The 16,072-nt window shown below is 34.7% G+C and overlaps 1 protein-coding gene across 3 annotated transcripts in view; it reads left to right on the top strand.

The window, feature by feature from the left end:
- Window positions 1-16,072, top strand: part of ATP9B (ATPase phospholipid transporting 9B (putative)) — a 164,326-nt gene that overhangs the window by 17,380 nt on the left and 130,874 nt on the right. For 2 of the 3 annotated variants that reach the window (XM_068674699.1, XM_068674698.1), the window contains exons 3-5: window positions 8,698-8,848; window positions 11,533-11,646; window positions 15,456-15,564. In XM_068674699.1, the coding sequence (XP_068530800.1) occupies window positions 8,698-8,848; window positions 11,533-11,646; window positions 15,456-15,564 (374 nt within the window). The remainder of the gene's footprint in view (window positions 1-8,697; window positions 8,849-11,532; window positions 11,647-15,455; window positions 15,565-16,072) is intronic. The other variant, XM_068674700.1, reaches the window with a different exon arrangement.

Raw genomic sequence — 16,072 nt, 5'->3', positions numbered from 1 at the left:
CTAGAAAATTTCTAATTATAGAATTTGCCATCAGGGTGTTTAAAACTAACATTTTATCTTGAATGATAATTAAATTAGATTTGAAAATCAGTCATTTGAAAAACAGAGTGAGTGGACTGCTTCCAGTGAACTCAAACTTTTTAGCAGGTAGTTTTAGAATTGGTTTAGATAGACATTTTCACAGGTAGTTTTCATGATACTTAATACATTCCAGAAGGCCTGTCAGTCTTGTTTTACTTAATCAATTGAAAGCTTTATTTTTGCACTTTTAGTTCTGAAATAATTTTCTTATATAGCTTTACTGTTTACAGAAAAATACAATCTGTGTTGATTTCTTCTCTCTGTAATGACTTAACAAAAATCCATGTATTAATGGAAATAAATTGTTGGGAAGTAGAAGGAAGGAAATGAGGAAACAGTAGAATAAGAGTTTGTATATGTAGATGATTTTTGGAAGTAGTGTTTTTGTTGTAGAAATACTTTATATATTTTAAAGTGTTTTAAAAGGCTGTTAATTTTTCTGGAAATATGTTAAAATGTAGATACCTGTCAAACATACTTAAGGTAAGTTTAAATCTTTGAGTATTAGTTACTGTGATAGACAGTTTCTCTGTTTAGCTCTTACTTTTAAATGAGCAGTCCTTGTGTGTCTTACACTTCACAGGACTTCAGTTATAAGACCTTGATTTTAGATTAACTGTCCTGGATCATGCTGAATATAGTTATTCCAGTTGTAAATGTCATGCATTTTAGCCTTTGTTTTTCTAAGGAAGTGAGGCATATGTGGTGGTCATTCTCAGTCTTTATGCACTTACTTATTTTTCTGGTGATTTGAACAAAAATGGACTGAAGGATGGAGATACCAGTTGTGTTCCTGAAAATAGTTTCATAAAAATAGGCAGAATAGTCAAAAGGACACCCTGTAGTTGCCCTGACAGAGGCACTGAAGAATCTCCAGTGTGTGGAGAGGGGCAGGCAACTGCAAGACAAGTTTGTTTGAACTCATTACTAATCATGAAAGAATTTCACAAAGGTTATTGATGCTGAGGACTACAAAATTTTAAGTTTTATTACTTTTTAAACCTGATAGTTAAATCTGAGCTTTGAGTAGAGCACAAGCCTAGTTAAAAAATGTTTAAAATTTGATTTTTGAGAATGCAAAGAAGAAAGAAAATGCATTATGGATGAATTGATGAATCATTTTGCTACATTAAAATGTAGCAACATCTTTGTACATATCTTTTTGCTGAAGTAGCTTTGCTGATATGCTCAATTGAATTTTGATACATTAAGGAGTCCTTTCAGTCTTACATTTGTACGTAGAGGCATTTTAATCTCATTGGAATGTTCTATAACAGGACATGATAACAGATTTTTTTCATAAAAAAAAAAAAAAAAGATAATGACCAGATCATAGCAGAAGCCTGAAATTTCAGTAGGACTTCAGCAGGTAGAGGATACTCCCACAGGATAGGTGCAGAGATCTGTATAGGTGAGTTGGAGAAAATTAGCTGGAAAATGGTTGCCATGGTACCTTGCAGAGATCTTACCTACTAGTCCAATCAGGCTGGATAAAAACCTCATTTTGGGTGAGGTTCTGTGTATGTAAATACTTCTTGTAGTAATAGGGAGGTTTCTTTTTGGCTGAAAGCACTCTTCTTGGGGCTTTGTCCTTGGTAAAAGTCAAGGATGTGCATTCAGTGTTAACAGTTACTGGTTTTGGTGGTTTCTCATTATAATTAAACTCCGTGAATGTTTATTGGGAGCCACTGAATGCTAGAGTTTTTGAGTTGCCTACTTGCAGCTCATAAAATTGCCTAGGAACATTTGGAAGATGATAGGGAAGATGAGGAGGCTGCAGTATTGCCATATATGGAATTATTACTTATACTGTGTAGCAGAATCAGGGTGTAAGATACTGGTTTGGTAGAGAATTGGGTATTGATGCCTTCACAATTGGGATGGAAAGGACTGTGGAAAAATTATTTTCATTTGTGTTGATGGTAGATTATACAACTTCTGCAAAGAACTGAAATTTACTTGCTGCCAGAAGGCAAGCTGCATTTTTGTAAGTGTAATATTTGATTAAATATCAAATTAAATCAGACAGCATAGCAGTCTGAAACCTGTTCAGTTCAACAGAATGTAAAATTTAACCTTGTTTCTTTGGAAATTAGTAACTCCTACCTGAAATTGGGTGACGTTTAAATTTCTACCCCACCCAGAGCTTCCTTTTATGTCTTAACTTATATTGTAAGTTTGTTTTGTTTTGTTTGTTTTCAAAACTGTCATAGAAAGGTGAACACAACAAAAGACTGCATTTGTCTGAAGCAAAGCTCAAGGGGCCCATTTTCTTTCGGATTCTCAGGGAAAATCTTGTGTTTGAGTCCAAAAACACTTTACTTTTTACAATCAAACCAACCCTAAAACCCACTAGTTTATTTGTTTTGCATTGTTGGGATTAAACTCATTTTTGGGAGTGGAAACTTTCCATCTTACTTTGCAGTTTTACAATTGTATATTCTATATATTTTGTTACTTTATTATTACTAATAATCAGATGGTTGTTTAATTGGAAAAGTTTCACCCTTTTGGCAGGAGCAAATGTGGAATATTTTTCAAAGCTCAGTGTACATTAAAATTGATATTGTAAAATCCATTACTCGGCTTTTAACTTGTGTATACAATAGACTGTTGTTGACCAGAACTGAATGGTGTGAACTTTATTTGCAAGTCTGCAGCTTTTTTAACACTTGAAAAAAAAATCATAATTAAATCAAATGTCTTTGATTTTGAACAAACTGAAGACTTAATTCAAACAATAAAACTTTTAACTTCAGAAACTGCATATTTCTTGCTTTCATAACACAGTTAAAAGAAAACTGTGGTATAGCAGCTGTTTTGTGGCTGTAATCATTTCCCCTTTAACTTACAAATTCTCTTCAAGCTTGTGAAATTATAATGCACATAGATCAATACTCTGGAGTTCTTTGGGCTGGATTGATTTCTTTCTCATGAGATTTACATTCCACTTGTTATCAAAAAACACTTTGTCCCTATGAAAATGGTGCCATTGAATGGCATTTCCATATGAAGTGAAGGGGATATCAAATGCTCGGATTAATTTGGGCTCTAAGATGGCCTGTACGCTTCCAATTAATCTGCAATGCATTTGTTATGCAGAAGCATGGGAAAATGCTGATCTTTTAAGAATGACATGACCACTGTGTTGCTTTTGGCCTGATTACTGAAGCTACCTGTTGAGTACAATAATTACAGTATGTTTTCTTTGCAGAACTAGTTTCTGCTACTTAAAACCTAATAAGGAAAAGCTGACCCTTGCACACAATATAGAGCTTTTATATTATCTTTCCATTCTGATGAAAATGATGTTTTGTGAAAGATACTGGCAGTTAAGCTTGTAGGATAAAAGTAATGAAAAAAAGGGGGAAAAAAGTCCTTATTATTAGAGCTGCAGAGTCATTTGAGACTTTCACTTTAGCTTTTGACTTGGCAAGATGCACTGTATTTATGAAAAGTTAAAGGTCCTTATTTAACAATTGCTGCATATTTTTTGAGTATAGCGTCAGTGACTTAAAGACTACCATAGTTCCTTCAAATTGGAAAATAAAAATGGTAAGAAGCAGCTTGGTTTAAAAAAAACAAAAACAAAACCACCCCCCTGTTTATGCCTATACCTTAAAGTTCTTTTATCTCTTAATTCATTTATTCATATATACAATCTGTTATATTGATACATGCGTCACAGTTTATAGCTATCTTTTTTTTTTTTCTTTTTAAAAGCAAGCTTTTATGTATGTGTTGAACTTTCTAGGCAAGGACATTTGAAATAAATGCTTAAATCAACAAAACGTGATTTTTTTTTTTTAATCACTGGATTTATAGCCTAAGGTGTTTCCATTAAAGACTTCAGGACAATCAAGGATCAAGTTTATGTTGATCATTGTTTTTGGGATTTTTGAAGTTCAGAGAATGCTATTCCAGTTTATCTCCTGATGCTTGTTTCACTCATATTTAGTGGTTGCAAAAAGCCCACAAAAGGGTCAATAGTCTTTCAAAAAATTTCATATTACAGAACATTAATTTGAGAACAGATAAGTGTGTGTTGAGTTTCGATAATCTGAGTTTCAAAAATACCAGCTAGACTGTTGTTCTTAAAAATCTGAGTAAATGTGAATTGGTTTGGATTTGAGGCAAGTGCCCCTCTCTTAGTCTTCCTGTGATATAATAATGTTTACCATTAAGACTGTAAATGAAAAATACTGATTTTGACTTTTGAGGTAGTAAAACTCATTGGAACCATTACAGTATTGATTTGGGCACAACCTGTAATATTTTCACTTTTTCTTGTGCCTGAGAACTTCAGTGTTTTTAGCTGTGTCAGTCCTTTCTATCAAAGGTATCACAGTTACTGCCTAGTCAGACATCATTCTTGTGTCTGTACTTTTTGGCATTTGCTAAACTGATGGTTGTTATGACATCTGTTTCAGCTTCTCTATCGATCTGTAATGCAGAAGGTAGAAGAAGAGGAAACTCCATGGCAAGAAAGGCACTATTTCAGTTGCTATAGTTAAATGCTTAATTTTAGCAATAGAAAACTCCTTAGTATTTGTGCAAATTATTCTACAAAAGAGAGATTTGACTAGTCAAATGTTCACTCTTTTTGCAGTTCAAATTCCAAACTGATTAATTAAATTAATTAAACTAAATTTTAATTAAAAGTAAAATTCAAATTAATTAAACTAAACAATGCAAGATTTCAAAGGCCATCAGCATATTTCTCTCTACAGGCTTGTAGACAGGAGTTGTCATGCTTCTGTTTGCTTTCCTAGAAAAAATCATTTTCCTCAGAACTTTCTTGATGCAGGTCTACATCATCACTTTCTATTATACAACTAAGCTTTATCTTCCGGTTGTGCTGTCCTCCACCACGTGCCCTGAAAACTAATGTGTTTAAAGCTTTAATTCCACAAAGAGTTTTACCAAGTTTAAATCCAAGCTGGCATGAAGTTGAATTGTTCCATCATATGCTGTGAGCATGTAACCTGTATTTTTGCAACTATTTTTATGATTTTTTAGATTTTAAAGATCAGGAATGGATTTGTCTGAAATCAACCCCTCATTATGTTCCATGTTAGCTTACAGCTGGATCAATTTGCTGGTCACATTTACCCATGCAGTTGCACAAATACTTGTGTCAGCATGAGGGAAGGGGAAGAACGCACACCTTTACTATAGGAGAAAGATGGTACTAGCCATTTCAGCAGCAGCAGGATAAGTTCACAGCCATTAAACTGATTGTGGAACTGTGACACGTAGAAAGCAGTGCTGTTTGTATTGCTTTAAAGATGCTTGTCATGATTACATATGTAAGGTTTTTCTGAACTGTTATATGTTAGTAAACAGAATGATTGCATTTTGAATGTTGAACTAATGCTGTTAGAGTTTTTAAAGTAGCATGATTCCTTGCTACTAATTAAAATTGATGGAAAAAAGTTTCTGAATGGGCTTATATTTATTGCAAAAATAAAATGCATCAAATCAAACTAAATTGACGTCAGTCCCATAGTGAAAACATCAAGGAGGAAAATTAAATAATCCAGCATTTGAAGCTGAAGTCTTGAAATGATGGCTTGTGAGTATTGTGTAGTGGCATTTCAAGAACCAAGTGATGGTTGCTTTGAATGATTTTACTTTTGCATAATCTAGTTTTCTCTAAGAAGACCCTCCAACTTTAATTTTGCCAAAGAACAAATGAAATTTAGTTTCTAAATAGACCTGTGATAGTACAGGTTACAGACAAAGAACATTTCAAGTGGGAATGTAATGACGCAAGCTATCAGCCTTCCTCTAGTGCTTATTTGTGTGTACTGTGATACTGCAATTGTGGAAAAACAGTTTAGGAAGGGACCTTAAGAGACTGTCCAGTCAGTTCTTTTCCTGCATACTGCCATTATGTTCAAACACCTCACTAGAAAACTTGCATCACTTCCTTTCACGTGCCAGTGTAGTTGAAATCCACTGTTACCACTTAGGCCTGTTCTTTGACTTCAGTGAGTGCTCAAAAAAGGCTTGTCTACTCATTCTTTCCAAATCACTAGTCTAGAACAGACTCCCAACATGATTAAGGCCCCTCTGCCAGTGTTAAAAATGCAGAGATAGTATCCCAAGGTCATGGTGGACAACAAGTTAACCATGAGCTAGTAGTGTGCCCTTGTGACCAAGAAGGCCAATGGTATCCTGGGCTGCATTTGGAAGAATGTTGCCAGCAGGTCAAGGGAGGTGATCCTCCCCTTCTACTCAGCCCTGGTGAGTCCACACCTGGAGTATTGTGTCCAGTTCTGGGCTCCCCTGTACAAGAGGAACATAGGACTTCTAGAGAAGGTCCAGCATAGAGCCATGATGATTTTCAGAGGTCCCTTCCAACCTGAGCATTTCTGTGATTCTGTATTGAAAGTATTTTGTTAGGTTTTCCTGTAAAGAATGTGCAAATGTTTGTGTGTGTATTTTTATATATATAAAATATATATATATTTATATATACATATGATATTTTCTATGTATATTATATATTATCATAGAATCGTAGAATATCCCAAGTTGGAAGGAACCCATACAGATCACCAAATCCAACTCCTGGTCCACACAGATCTACCTGAAACTTCAGGCCATGTGACTAAGTGCACAGTCCAAACACTTCTTAAACTCTGACAGGCTCGGTGCAGTGACCACTTCTCTGGGGAGCCTGTTCCAGTGTGCAACAACCCTCTCAGTGAAGAACCTCTTCCTCGTGTCTAGCCTAAACCTCCCCTGTCTCAGCTTGGCACCTTTCCCATGGGTCCTATCACTGGTCACTAAAGAGAATAGATTAGCATCTGCTTCTCCACTCCCCCTCAGGAGGAAGCTGTAGACCACGATGAGGTCTCCCCTCAGCCTCCTCTTTTCCAGGTTGAACAGGCCAAGTGACCTCAGCTGCTTCTCATATGTCTTCTCCTCTAGGCCCTTCACCATCTTTGTTGCCCTTCTCTGGACACTCTCCAACAGTTTCACGTCCTTTTTGTACTGTGGTGCCCAGAACTGCACATAGTACCTCAAGGTGAGGCTGCATCAGTGCAGAGTAGAGTGCGACAATCACTTCCCTTGACTGACTAGCGATGCTGTGCTTGATGCACCCCAGGGTATGGTTGGCCCTCCTGGCTGCCAGGGCACATTGCTGGCTCATATTCAACTTGCTGTCAACCACAACCCCCAGATCCCTCTGTGGGGCTGCTCTCCAGCATCTCATTGCCCAATGTACATATAGCCAGGGTTGCCCCATCCCAGGTGCAGGACCCGGCACTTGCTCTTGTTAAACTTCATGAGGTTGGTGATCGCCCAGCTATCCAATCTGTCCAGATCTCTCTGCAAGGTCTTTCCACCCTCAACAGAGTCAGCAAGTCCTCCAGGTTTTGTGTCTTCAGCAAATTTTCTCAAAGCACCTTCTAGTCCTACATCCAAATCATTTATTAAAACATTGAAGAGGACTGGCCCTAAAATGGAGCCTTGGGGCACCCCACTGGTGATTGACCATCAGCCTGATATGGCCCTATTTACCACAAGCCTTTGAGCCCTGCCCATCAGCCGCTTGCTCACACATTGTATGATGCTTTTTTTTTTCTAGCTGTATACTAGACATTTTGTCCAGTAGGATCCTATGGGAAACTGTGTCAAAAGCTTTACTGAAATCCAAAAAATCCCATCAGCTGGTTTCCCTTGATTGACTGGATGGGTGATCTTATCATAAAAGGAAATCAAGTTAGTCAAACAGACCTACCCCTCATGAAACCATGCTGACTGGGACCAATGACTGCATTGTTTCCCAGGTGCGTTTCAGTAACTTCCAAGATAATCTCCATAATTTTACCAGGCACTGACGTGAGACTGGCAGGCCTGTAGTTGCCGGAGTCATCTTTCTTACCCTTCTTGAAAATTGGTACAGCATTTGCCAGCTTCCAGTCAACTGGGACCTCTCCAGATTCCCAAGACTATTGAAAAATAATTGAGAGAGGTCCCATGATAACAACAGCCAACTCTCTAAGCACCCTGGGATGAATCCCATCTGGACCCATGGACTTGTATGGATCCATATATATTATCATATTACATATATTATATATTACATTACATTATTACTACATTATTACATATTTATTACCATGTAATTACATATTATACATTATTACACATTATGTTACATTATATTGCAATATATTATACATTATATAATATATATATTATATATACGTTATTTTATATAATATAAAACGTGTAAACAAATATATTTACATAACATTCATAAAATGGTACAATGGCTTGGGTTGGAAGGGACCTTAAAGGTTATCTAGTTCCAGCTCCCCTGACAAGGGCAAGGACACCTTACATTAGACCAGGTTGCTCAACTATATATTAGATAAATATTGTTTATGTGTTTTTATAGACGTATATTTGTGTGTGTGTCTGAGTTAAGAGATCTGTGTAATTAACCTAAATATTAGAAGTCAACATCATGCTTACTAATTTAGATACAGTGAAAAAAAAAACACCTGTTTTTCTTAGCTTCAGGATTCCATGTTTGAAATTGATTATCATATACAGTAAATTTTTAGTTTGAAAGTAAACAATTATTCTTCTTTTCAGTTGTTCTGATTGGCTTATAAACATTTGCCGAAGAAAGAAAGAGCTGAAGGCTCGCACAGTGTGGCTTGGGTGTCCTGAAAAATGTGAAGAAAAATACCCAAAAAATGCCATTAAAAATCAAAAATACAACGTCTTTACCTTTATACCTGGGGTAAGGTTACTAATTTTTTTCTGGTATTGGGCTGACTGTATGTTCTGTACTGCTTTCTTTATTTGGCAATTCTGTGAAAAGATCATTTATTTGCCCAGATTCTTCTTTTTTTTTTTTTCCTACCTTTATCTCAGTGTCTTTAATTGCAATTGACAGTAAGAGCAAAGCTGCTTTTTTCTTAATTGTATTTTCAAAGGGGTATTTACTAGAGAAGTGCAATTTGTATGACTTGGAACAGTGGGATTTCAGTGAAGCTTTACAAATTTGAGATTCATTTCCTTGCATTTTTATGTTCATCATCAGAAATTTGTAATCCTCTGTTTGAAACAGTCAATTCTACACTATCAGTTGTGAAAATGCCACAAAATACTGACTGTAGTTGAGAAACAGTTGAAAATCAATTGTGCTAATATAGATATTTCTGCATGCTCACTGCCATTGAAAGCACAATAAATGATGCATTCTGAAATATGAACTCCTCATAAGGAAAAATCTCTGGTTTATATGGAAATAAGTAAGGCTTATCTTTGTAGAGTAGTACTTTACAGAGTTGAAATTCTTCTTGCAGTTTTAAAAAATAATGAAGTGTTTTTGGTTTTCAATGATAATTCTTTTGTTGTGGAGTAGATGCAGGTTTTTTTCTTTCTTTTGGCTTTACAGTTTTGTCAGTTTCAAATTTTCCAATTTGAAAAAAAAAATCAGAAGATTTGAGGTTGTCTAGGTAGTCTTTTAGCTGAACAGTAGTGATATAACACTTGCAAGACACTGGCAAAGTTAAGGTGCTGCTGCTTTGCCAAAAAGACATGTTGAGATTAACTTTTCTGAGTTTTTTTCCTAGGGCTTAGTTTTTTACATAATTAATGACATTGCACTGATGAAAGCAATAAATATCTGTCAAGTAGCTTTGATTTTCATGCAGAATTGTTGCAATGTCAACTGAATTGTAAACTTAAAAGATGGAGATACTATTTAAATGTGGTTTTGATCTGTTTTGAAACTTTTGCCTTTGAAGCAATTTATTACTCACTGTGCAGTTACAATTCTAGAATAATATTGCAAGTTCAGTAGGCACTTCTAGTAGGTAGCCACTCCCTAGTAGCTGGAGGTGTCGTGTTATACTAGATGTCAGCATCTGTCATTCTTTTGGAATACGGAACAATTTATTCTATGGTGAACTTGAACTTTGTCTTCAATTAGAACTTGAACAATTATCTTGGAGTTTAGACCAAACTTTTATTTATTAATAGACACATCCTCTGTATCAATATTTATTACAAAAGGTTCTTCTGAGAAATTTAGTGCTAAGTAATTTTTCCAGATTATTTCACGTCCATGTTATTATTAATATTGCATAGTTTAAACTTTCTAAAAACTTAGTAAAATGTCATTGCTTTTGTTAAAAAAAAAAAAAAAAAAAAGTTGGTCTTGCTATGGAAACTGAAGAACACTACCTTATTCTGAGATTCCATCTGATAGCCTTTTGGAAGGAGAACAATACCTACCCACTCTCCCTGGATCATTTCTGTAGTCATTTTGTCTTCCTAAGCAACATTTATTCTTGAAGACTGAGTAGTTTCATTATTTTTAAGAACTGTGGGAAGTGGTAATTTTTAAGGAATGTGTCTCAACTGATGGTAACCTTGGCCCCTTTGAAAACTGAGAATCTTCGGAGAGAAACAGATGAGTTGTAGATCTTCAGCTTGTACAAGAGTAGAAACTTCAGTGGCTACGTGGTAGAGGGAGTGTGCTGAGGGAATGTGGTGAATGAAAGTAATTAGGAATTGATGTGTACTGTTTTCTCTATGTGCTGCAGATTGGGTTGAAGTTTTAGGGTATTCTCACGCTGATGAAGAGCAATATCGTGTATCTTACTCAGTTTTCATACTCTGTCTGTGGAGTTTTAAACGACAAAGTCTAAAATAATATAATACTTTTGAAAATGGTTTCTGTTAATTTGATGCCAATGATTGTTTTTTATTTTTTTTTTGTTTAAGGCTGAGCTGTAAATATTATAAGAAAGAAAACATCTCAAGACAGATAATGCAGAATTTAAGTATTGGTACTTAACTAAAAGATTTAATGCTGTATTTTTAGAAAAAAAGGTTTAGCAGTTAAAAATGGAAACTTTAAGCAATGAAAGTTCAGATACTCAGTCTTCTGTGATTTTATTGGCACTTTAAGAAAAAAAATCAAACAACTCACTTGGTTTCATAAACAAAGGTTAACTATTGTGAATATGAAATTATTGCAAGATGCTTCTACAAATATCTGAATTCCATTTTCTGTTGAAATTCCATAGTGAATATTTGCTCTGTGATCTTATATATATAGTTTATAATATTATTAAAGACTGATGAGTTTACATAGTTCAGTTTTCAAAATGTCAAAAATTCAGCAACTTGCTTTTCCAGATTGAAAAGAGGCATTCATATCAGAGGAATTTTCTGAACAAAAATAGCATTATAATGTTAAAATCATCATAATAATATATATAGTATTGGGGATATTATACTGTACTATACAGTACAATATACTGTACAATATGCTGTACTGGATAGCACGGTGATAGTATTGTGTTTTAGTATGCTGTAGGCTTTGTATCTACTGTCACGAGAAAGTGAATTTTATGTATACTATACACGTAAATATTAAGGAATTTATCTATTTTGTGTTTCTCATTTTAGGTTTTATATGAACAGTTCAAGTTTTTCTTGAATCTCTATTTTCTCGTCGTGTCCTGCTCACAGTTTGTACCAGCATTGAAAATAGGCTACCTGTATACGTACTGGGCTCCTCTGGTAAACAGAAAAATGCTCTTAACTAGAAGGTTTTTTAAACTTCAGCTGAAGAGTTCATGTACATATTTTCATAGATTTTCATCTGGTAATGAAATCTGGTAATGATGAAAATCTATGAAAATCACTGATTTAATATGTAACAGAAGTAAAATACTTAATTGATAGTACAGTATTACAGCAGATATTGCAAAAGGTGTTGTTTGTTAACCCTTTTTTATTAAGTGGGTAGTCTGAATCGTGAGTAATGTTCCTTTATAGCAGCAGGTCACTTGAGAGATTGAAAAGAGGAAAACAAAAGCCAACAAACAAACAAACAAAAACTTTAGCAGGTAGAGAACGTTATTGGCAGCATTCAACACTTGCATGTTGTGTTTTTTTTTTCTGTTTTTGTTCACTTTTATGTCTTAAGGCCGGGTCAGAATTGAAAGCGTACATATTTGCGTTCTTTTGGTATTGGTTTTGATCCTGTACTCTTTTCACAAAAAATGCATAAATATTAAAAAATAAAAGATAAAAAAATCAAGCTGTGAGTAAAGCAGGAGGAAAAGGTATTTTGAAGATAAGTTATGCATTAAACATGCTTTTCCTGCCTGATTGCATTGCCAGTTGCACTGATTTCCTTTCAATATGTCTATTGTTGAACATTCTGCAGTAAGTTCTTTGGGAGCTGTTCAAATAGTTGCTTCTGACTTACAATTTTCAAACCTCAGGAAAAACTATCCTTTGAAGAAGAGGCTCTTATGGTAGTCTGCCAGCTATATTCTGGTGATTTTGAATTCATGTATTATTTTAACTGAATCATTACCTTTATTTTTTTTGGTTTCCCATCCCCATTGCCCCAGGTGTAAAAGCAGAACAGGAATACCTTATTTTCTAAATTTATTTTTTAAATTGTATTTTTCACTAGTGTTTATTGCAAGAGGTGTTCAAGAGGAGTAGTGACATGCTGACTGCTTGAGTAAAGGTTGTTCTTCAGTCCTTCTAGTAAATATTCTGGATTGATTTAATTGCTGAGAAAAGACCTTTTAAGTACTGATAAATGAAGGGGCAGTCCTGGAGATTCTTCACACCTCCATGTCCAGACAACTTTTGCTGCAACAAAAAACACTTCCAAGACAGAAAAAATGTTCAACTGTGGGAGTTCTAAAATGAATATTTACAAAGGTCTTTGTTACTGACCCAGTAACAAAAGACAAAAGTTAACCTTGTCTGGAAGTTGGTCTCGTCGTTGTGAAGTGCTGTATGTTAATGTGGTAGTAAGGAGAAAAAAAAAAAAATCAGCCCATCTTGGCATATCAGCCCATTTTATCTCTGTCAAAAAAAAATAATAATAATACTGTATAACACAGAATATGTTTTGTATAGACCTGTGGGTCTTCTTCAAGGATATTTTGAATAATGTTTCCAGTTTTTACATCTTGCACAAACTCAGATCTTGTCGCTGGTGCTTAGTTTTTGGAAAACTCAGTTGTTTCTACTTGAGTAGCTGACTTCCAGGTAAACAAGATTAACGGTATGTTTAGTAAGGCTCAGTATTTATGATGAAAATATAAAACATTTATGTCAGACCTCCTCCTGGAAGAGCATGTAAATTGTTGGGAAATGTTCATCAAGAACAAGAGGAGTAGCTATAACTTAGTTTTGGCTCGTGTTTTCTCTCAAGAGTTTAAAATAATAAAAATTATTCAGCACAATACTTAAAACCACAGAATAGAAGCTGTCTTCTAAAAGGTGGGTGTTTTTTGTCACTTTGCCTCTTCCCTTCCCCTTTCTTCACCTGGCACTTAGATCAAGCACCAGAGTTCTTCAAACAATGCTTTATTTTACTCATTTGCTGTCATTTGCATAGTAGAAAATAGAATGCTTCTTTTAAGTCCAACATCCAAGGATGTAAGGGACACAAATTTGATTGGAAGCTGTATGCTAAAGATGTTTAAGCACCTCTAAAGAAAGACAACAATTCTCCCCTTTGGAAGAATGTCCAGTTTCTTTGGGTAAATGAGGAAAAAGGGATGTGTTAAATACTTCCTTATAGTCATGGTCATTTGTATGGAGCTACCCAGCAGGTGACTTCCAGGAGAAATTCTTGAAAATAACACCTCACATTCTGTGCTTTCATTACTGCCTAGTGAATATGATATGTGCAAGTGGCAAATATTGGAAAGCATTTCAGGAGTGCCTTTCTTATGCTACTAAAATATTTCTGTTGTCAAAGCTCATGAAGATAATACAAAATGCTGCCATAAGAGGGGGAAAAACCCTACTGCTTTAAAGCGTAGAGATGGTGTTTAGGGGCACAAGCAAATGGCCATTCAGAATAGCAATGATTTAAGGTGTCTGGAGAAAACGAAGATAAACAATTTTGTAAAAATTAAAGAAAACTTTTATTCCAAGTAAAGCAGCATGTCAATCCTATCAGATCCTCAGACACTTTTCAGAATATAGTTGACTGATTTTATAAAATACTTTCATATTTCTGAGTGTTGAAAATGGAGTTCTAATGCAGGACTGTCCGAACCTTCTGCTATCTCAAAGGGCTAAATTAAGATCTGAAACTTGGGTTTAAATAACAGTAGTGTGTATTAGGGGATTTGGTGTGAGGAGTGAGCAGGAATGCGTTTTAGGCAGTTTATTGTTCTATCTGATTCTAATTTAATTGATGTAGCTAGTGTAAACATGAACAAACAAGAAGTATGTTAACTATAAGCTTGCAACAGATTAAACCTTAGAATTCGGGGCTGGAAATGCAAAATGCCTTTGCTATTGAAAAGAAAAATTGTAGTCAAGACTGTTCTAAAAAAGCTCCACATCTTGACTTCTTTCTACTGAGAAAGTAGGGGAAGGCTGGCAAACACTGTTGGAATTTTGCAAGAAAGTAGTCTAATGGCTTGTATTTTCTGGCATAGAAGGAAAATACTGATGAGTTTCTGAGTCCAAATGGATAATCTAAAGCCTTATCTGTTGGAGGATTTGTGAAGATTTTTTTTTAGTATTCCTGTATAACAGTAATAAGCTCCCTTTTCTGTCATAAAATGTTATTTCTCTTTCACTGATGGAGAAAGACTATATACTTGATTTCAAGTAGCCAGAAATCATAACTGAGAAGAATTAGAAAGAGAGAGGGGAAACTCCTACAACTATATCCCTGAACTGTTCTGTATTCCTTTTGGCCAGCATACTCTTTGTGTTGCCAGAAACTTAATTATATGTGGAACTCTCAGCACTTCCAGTATAAGCTGCAGTGGCACTGTCCTGTGAAAACTGAAGCCAAAACATTTAGATACTTAATTTTTCAGAACAGAACCTTTTTTTTTTTTTCTTTGTCAATATTTGTAGTGTGAGGGTAAATAAATGTAAGATGGCAAAATTAATTAAACTAAGCATCTGTTACCTTTTCATTTCTGTCTGTTAGGCAAAAGGTGGCGAACTTACCAGTATTTGAACTGGAGACTTCTTAAATGTTCGTTGTAAAGACACAGATTTTTTAGAAGATGGGGAAATAAGCTTAAAAAACTGTAAAGCTGTCTTTTACTTATTTGAGGCATTTAATTTTTTTTAAATTTCAGTTTATATCTAAATTAGACATATCTACATTTTCAAATTATACGTATACAGTATACAAGTGTGATTTTCCTTTTTGGACTAAAAATTTAACAGATTGAAGAAAGCACTTGAAAAAGAAAAAAATTGAAATGAATGAAAAAGTAAATATTCTAAGTTCAGGTTCTTACTTTGTATAGTGTTCCTGCTTGTGTAATTCTGTTCTAGCATTTTGACAATTCTGAGTTGCATCATTGTATCTTTAACAGGGATTTGTTTTGACAGTCACAGTGGTACGGGAAGCTGTTGATGAGTATCGTCGTTACAAGAGAGACAAGGAAATGAACTCACAGTTGTATAGCAAGCTGACAGTACGAGGTTAGTAAAACCATTTGTATAAATCCTTAAATATTTAACCTTTTTGTCATACACATAGAATTTCAGTTCAAACAACTACCTAATACTTCAAACTGTATTTTGGAGAATGAAAATGATACAGGACTGAAATGCTTGATTTCACTTAGATAATGAAACCTAAATTTGATCTGTTTAAGAAATATTGTAAATCTTTGGCTTGTAAAGGAAATGTATATTACCGTATATATCTTTGAAATATGCTACTATTTTGCACTATTACTTCAGTGTGCTGTACTCTGAAATTGATTTGAACAGTAAATCGGCAGCACTCTCAGTTGTATATCAAATGCATATATGAAATAAGAAATCGGTAACTAAGAAATACAATCTAATAACATTTCTGAGTCTTTCAATCTTAGTAGATATATTTGTACATAAGAACAGGTTGATGTATTGAGAGTCAGATAAGTATTAAAAATACTGTTTTTAATTTTTGCATATAATTTGAAATCATGTGATTGCATAACAG

The sequence above is a fragment of the Anas acuta genome, chromosome 2 (genome assembly GCF_963932015.1).
Source record: "Anas acuta chromosome 2, bAnaAcu1.1, whole genome shotgun sequence".
NCBI classification, from domain to species: domain Eukaryota; kingdom Metazoa; phylum Chordata; class Aves; order Anseriformes; family Anatidae; genus Anas; species Anas acuta.
This window is presented reverse-complemented; position numbering and strand designations above follow the sequence as displayed.